Source organism: Dendrobium catenatum, unplaced genomic scaffold (genome assembly GCF_001605985.2).
Source record: "Dendrobium catenatum unplaced genomic scaffold, ASM160598v2 fragScaff_scaffold_1593, whole genome shotgun sequence".
In the NCBI taxonomy this organism is placed as follows: domain Eukaryota; kingdom Viridiplantae; phylum Streptophyta; class Magnoliopsida; order Asparagales; family Orchidaceae; genus Dendrobium; species Dendrobium catenatum.
Window position 1 is genome coordinate 1,289,488 of NW_021320055.1, and position 5,918 is coordinate 1,295,405.

The 5,918-nt window shown below is 39.0% G+C and overlaps 1 protein-coding gene across 2 annotated transcripts in view; it reads left to right on the top strand.

Annotated features, from left to right (window-relative positions):
• Window positions 1-5,029, top strand: part of LOC110104333 (UDP-N-acetylmuramoyl-L-alanyl-D-glutamate--2,6-diaminopimelate ligase MurE homolog, chloroplastic) — a 10,846-nt gene extending 5,817 nt beyond the window's left edge. For both annotated transcript variants that reach the window (XM_020833390.2, XM_020833389.2), the window contains 2 exons: window positions 4,011-4,156; window positions 4,735-5,029. In XM_020833390.2, the coding sequence (XP_020689049.1) occupies window positions 4,011-4,156; window positions 4,735-4,753 (165 nt within the window). In that variant the 3' untranslated portion in view covers window positions 4,754-5,029. The remainder of the gene's footprint in view (window positions 1-4,010; window positions 4,157-4,734) is intronic.
• Window positions 5,030-5,918: the final 889 nt, after the last annotated feature.

Below are 5,918 nucleotides of genomic sequence, written 5' to 3' on the forward strand. Positions count from 1 at the left end.
ATTAAATTAATATGAAGTGAAATCAAAATATCCCAATAATAAGACAACATGAATACAACAATATACCGGTCTGCCGGGGGTCCAAGGGGGTGCTGCCCCCTGGCAGGGTTCAACCTGGAACAACATTTTATTGTAAGAGTAATTTTAAAGTTCTTGTTTTTAAAGTTCGTAAGTTATTTGTATTGGAAGATACCGAGTGGTACCGAGCATGTACCTAACGGTATTGAGCGGTACCGAGCATGTACCTAACGGTATTGAGCGGTACCGAGCATGTACCTAGCGGTACTGAGCGGTACCGAGCATGTACCTAGCGGTACTGAGCGGTACCGAGCATGTACCTAGCTGTACCGAGCATGTACCTAGCGGTATTGAGCAGTACCGAGCATGTACCTAACAGTACTGAGTGGTATCGAGCATGTACCTAGTAGTACCGAGCATGTACCTAGCGGTACTGAGCGGTACCGAGCATGTACCTAGCAGTACCGAGCATGTGCCTAGCGGTACCGAGCATGTACTGAGCGGTATCGAGCATGTACCTAGCGATATCGAGCATGTACCTAGCGATACCGAGCATGTACCTAGCATGTACATTAGCTTTTTCAATAATGAAGAGAAGAAATGACGAAATCCACCTACAGGTCTTGCCTCTCTTGTGCGCAGAATGTTCTATGTTTGGCCTTGATTGCGAACGTTGCCTCGGATGACCGCAGAAATCACGCAAGAACGAAGGAATGCGAAAGACGAGTTCTGCTTGGCCTCGGCTCGAGCAGAAATGACGAAGGAACGGGAGGCGAAGGCAACGGGCTCCGTTTGGCGTCGACTAGAAGATTTCTTTCGTCGATCGGAAAAATAGGGCTTCTCGTTCGCAGGAAAGGCTAAATAGAACGGACGATTTTATCATTTAATAACCGGATACGCCTGTCCGATTTTAATTTTAATTTTTTAAATTGTGCACTCCAATGCCGTGTCGGACACATGTCCATGCCGTGTCCAACGCGTGTCCGTGTCCGACACTGTATACCCTCTTTAAGCGGAGTGTCGGTGCATCATAGGTTTTCTTTTGGGCTCTAGTGGTGTCTAGAGATTTAGGAGAGATCTATCCTCCTCTCGAATTGAGGGTCAACTGTATCTTGCTAGTTTCCATTTATATTTCATCAAATAATATAAATTTTCTACTGTTTTCGTGGTTTTGTGCTGACTTTTGTGAAGAATTCTCGCTGTTTTCCGAAGATTGATTGGAAATACTTGAGATCTACAAGTGTTTACTATCAGAATGCTTCGTAGTTCTAGATGGAAGATTCCCAAGGCTTTCTAATGCCTGATGGGGACATCAGATATTGGAAGGTTTATCAGAGGCATGGTCGCCGATCTACGGCCACAATCGAGTCATTATACTTTTGATTTATGTCGTGTATTGTTTTATTTATGTGTCGTTGTATTTTATTTTATTTTATGTTATTTTATTTCCCGTGGTACCCTTCTAGTAAAGTGATGTTGTATGTAAGCCCCGAGGGCATGTTCGTCTTTCTGTTTGTTGAGTCTTATGTACCAGGCTATTTATAACCCCTTGTTTTGTTGTTGGAGGGAATGATTGAATGAAAATTTCCACATGTTTTGAGTTCTTATGAGAGCTTGAGAGAGAGAGAGAGAGAGAGAGAGAGAGAGAAGATTGGAGCGGAATCCCTAAGAGAGGAAACTTGGATCACCCACCAACCTTGGAGACGGTCGAGTTCGTGGTTCTTATTTTCTATCTCTTTCTTTCCTTCCTCCGACCACCACCTTCCGGCCATACTACCACCCTCCCCAACCTAGCCGCCGGCCACCCGTGCTTCTCCCTACCCGACGGCTAGATCTGGCCACCCCACCATCCACGGCCCCTCCACCTTGCCGCCGGCCCTCCTTTGGTCCCTCCCTCCTTCCCCACTTGCTATCAATTCTTTCCTAAATTAGATTTCATAAATTTGGTAACTCTTATTTCAAATCAAATAGTTACTTAAATTATAAATCTTATTTTAGGAAACCTCTTAAATCAATTCTTATTTAAATTTTAAATTAAGAAAGGATGAGATATTTCTTTCCAGTCTTGATTTATTAATTAAGTAAGCATTAATTACCATAATCAATCCCCTCCTCCCTCTAGAAGCCGCCGGCCCCCTATCTCATTAAGTCCCTTTTAATTATTTCCTAAACTCAAGTCTCCACTTAGGAAATAATTTCAAATCCCCAAATTCCCTCTTTGGCCGAAAATCCCAAGGCCCCACTTCTTTTAATTCCTTCCCAAAATCATGTCTCCCCTTTTGGAATTAAATCCCCACGTCCTCTCTTGCTCCACCGCCCCCCTTCCTCTCTCATATTCTCTCTAATTAATTTCCAAAGTGAAGAGCCTTTGATTTGGAAATTAATCTCAGCTCTCTCCTCAAAATCCTCTCCAAAACTCAATCCAATCCATCCAAAATCTAAACTTGATTTTCCCAAGCTCCTCCCTTGGCCGACCACCTCCTCTACTCACAAAAATCTGAAATTTATTTCAGATTTCCAGTCTTTGGCTCTTCCCTCTTTCAAGTTGAAGAGAAACTTCTTTCTCTTCAACAATTTTCAAGGTACTATCAAGCTGCGGGAATACTTTGTCGTCTAGCATCTATGAATGGCGGATCCAGAGGCTGAATACGACCTCCTACGACGAGCACGAGTTTGTGCATCTTACACTCAACCTTCTTCGACGTCAACCCGAGGATCGATCATTCCGTGGAAGATTACATCGAGCGAATCTTGGACACATTGGTGGAAGCTATTGAGAAACAGTTAGAGATCGTTGAGTGGAGGATCGCCGCCGATCCCTTACAAAGGTTTTTTTCCTACTCTTCCTCTTCGTGTCTTTCTTAAGCCTAATCTCTCTTGTGAGTTGATTGTAGTCGCGAAAGACGCCTCCATCTGCTTCTGCTAAAGCTTAGTAAACGTAGGGTTTTGAGTGTACTTATTTGCTTACTAATTCTCATTGTTAGATTAGGGATTTTTATTGAAACTACTATTCTGGCATAACGTTGTTTACTAATTTATTTTGAAAGTTTCAAATCTCTGGTTATGTGATTTAGCCTAAGCGGGCATAACTCCTTTTTTCGTTTTAATTCGTTGTTTTAACTGCTAATATTTTCTTCACTGTTGTTCTAATCAAAAGTTGTGCAAATTCTAAATAAAAATCATTGCATTCTTATGTAGTTCTACATCAATGCCACAACTATACTTGTTAATAAGACAAAATAAGCCATCTAGCTCTCATGAGTTTCATCTATATCCCTAAGCTCACAAATACCAATCCTCTGAAATTGCAGCCAGCATATAGAATTGTTGCTATTCTCAATCCATATAATTTGCTAGACTGCACAAACGCTTGATTTGGTTGGCAATTAGGCAATGGTCTACTGGAAGTGCAACTTGAAGCATGTGAATTGCTAACTACATATTATGAACTTGACACCAAAAAGTGGATACTTGAGCTAACGAGAGAGGTATTGATTGAGAGAATTAAGCCATTTATTTTTCAAAGACCTTCCGCTTCAATGAGTACTTTACTTGCCACAACTACACCTTTTTATAGATGTAAATATCCTACCTGTCTATCTACTGGTCATCCTTCGCAGAAACAGAAGTGAATTTATTTTAAGGGGTTATTGATCATGCTTATAATCACGTGTGCCTATAGGAAGTTTTATTCCATGGAACTTTTATTTTATTTATAAAAATCTAACAAAAAATGAGAAAATAGGAAAGTTGCATCAAACGGTTCCTTGTGAGGCTCCAATGATCATACGTGATACTAGATAACGCAAGGGACATGAATTTTGATAACGGTTATTGCGAAGTACCTTCGGTATTGTATTTGCTAGTTTTTTCTTGAAGAGGGTGCATTTTATTATTTAAGTTCTTTTTTCAAACCTTTATCCTTTTGTTTCAATTTTATATAAATTAATCATACTTAAATTAATTTCTGCTGAATTTACCCCGTGATCAAGGTTGTTGCTGGCAAAGGTAATGATGCATATCAAATTGAAGGTGACACGAGGGAGTTTTTTGATGATAGAGAAGAATGCAGAGAAGCATTGCATTATGTTGATGAATTGCATCAAGCTGGGATAGACACAAGTGAATTCCCATGGAGGTAAAGTTCAATATCTGCGTGGAATCTTCTTTGTGACATACAAATGCATCTCTACTTGAATTTTTTTCTCATTCATAGAATACCCTAGGACCCATCACACTTCATCGTTGAAAGCTGGTTCTTGCTTTGTGCTATAGAGAAGCCCCAGTGATGATAGTTGGCTTGGCTTTTGTGAAGTGTGCTCAAACTTCTTTTTTTTCCATAGTCACATATTCTTGTCTTGATTTTCTCAAGTAGTTTGATGAGAATCTAAATTAAAAAGTGATATTTCTCATTTTTATGTTATAGGAGTTTCACTTTGACCGTGTGATGTGGTGGTTCAATCTTTTCCTTCTAGATTTTGCCATTTAGTCTGTCATGGGTGTTCTTAAATTACAAAACTTACTCATGCTCTATTGCATATTTTCTTTCTTTTTCTTTGTTTTGTTTCTGATTTTGGTTCATTAGACTCATAGGTGTTTTTTAATTCGTTTTTAGTTTCTCGTCTCTTTCTTATACTTGCACAGGTTGCAACATTTTGACGTATGCATTTTTAAGTCTGTACCTGCTATATTTTTGCTTCCATCTACCTATTTCAGGTTGCCAGAAAGTCATTGATGGTTCACTTGAAGAAGTTTGAGGCTTTGTACATATTCAAAGTATAGATTGTCGGCTCTAATTAGATGGCCTGCATTTTTCCCCAAAAGCTAGGCAAATGAGGTTTGTTTTTGCATTTTTATCTAATGCTAATGAATAAATATTTGTTAATATCTCCTTTTTCTGCTCCACCCTGAAAATTTGAAATCAAGAAATTAATTGTGGTCTTTTTGATTTGTTGTTATTTGAAAGACAATGTGTAGTATGTTATTTCAACGCTGCATTGTGTTATTTTGAGTTTTGTTCTGTCCGTTGTGCTGTTGAGTAAAAAAAATGACCATTTAATAAATTGTTTAGATTATTGTTTGTAGTGCTGTAAGAGCTACAATAATATTAAATTAATTTAAAATCCTATTTCATAGTTACTAATTATAATAGTATTTATCTTAATTGATAATTATGAAATATTACATTTATTAATGAAGCAAGTTTATTGCTATAATATTTATCAATATCTAATTAATTGTAATGGTTTATTACTTAAATATTTAAGGGTTATTTAGTTTGTTGCATTGCTGTTATGACATAAACCTATCATATTCGTTTTAAAAATTCATCTATTTGGTAGGATGCATTACAAATGCAATGTAATTCATTTGTAAATTTGGAATTCACCATCTAGTTCATTTTTTGTGAATTCAAAAATTGGAAATCAACAAATTTGTTCGACTTTCAAATGCATTGTCCACCACTTGCTGTCACAAACCACAGCTACAACTAGCAAACTCCACCAGCCTGTCACACCCCGGGTACGGAAGGCGGTACACCCCGGGAACACTGGACGCGATTAAAGGATAAGAAAACATGTTTTGTATTCACAAAGAAAACATGCATATACAAGCTGGAGGTGATCAGATTTGAGGAGGGACGGGATGTTTCTCTTTCAGTACAGCCCTTGACTCAACAATTTGGTAAGGATTTTCAGCCACCTCAAGGATGGCCACCTCCACAGGAATATGAGTATAGTTCCACCTTGAGGACAAGGTGGATCTTTGGGAGGGGAGTATTGTTAGATCGGTCCACTGGACCCGTCCAGCCGGTCCAGGTGGGACTGGTTTACTGAGATGCCGCGTAAGCTGCGATTCCATGGGAGCGTTTTAGGAAGGAATTTTGAGGAAGTTTAGGA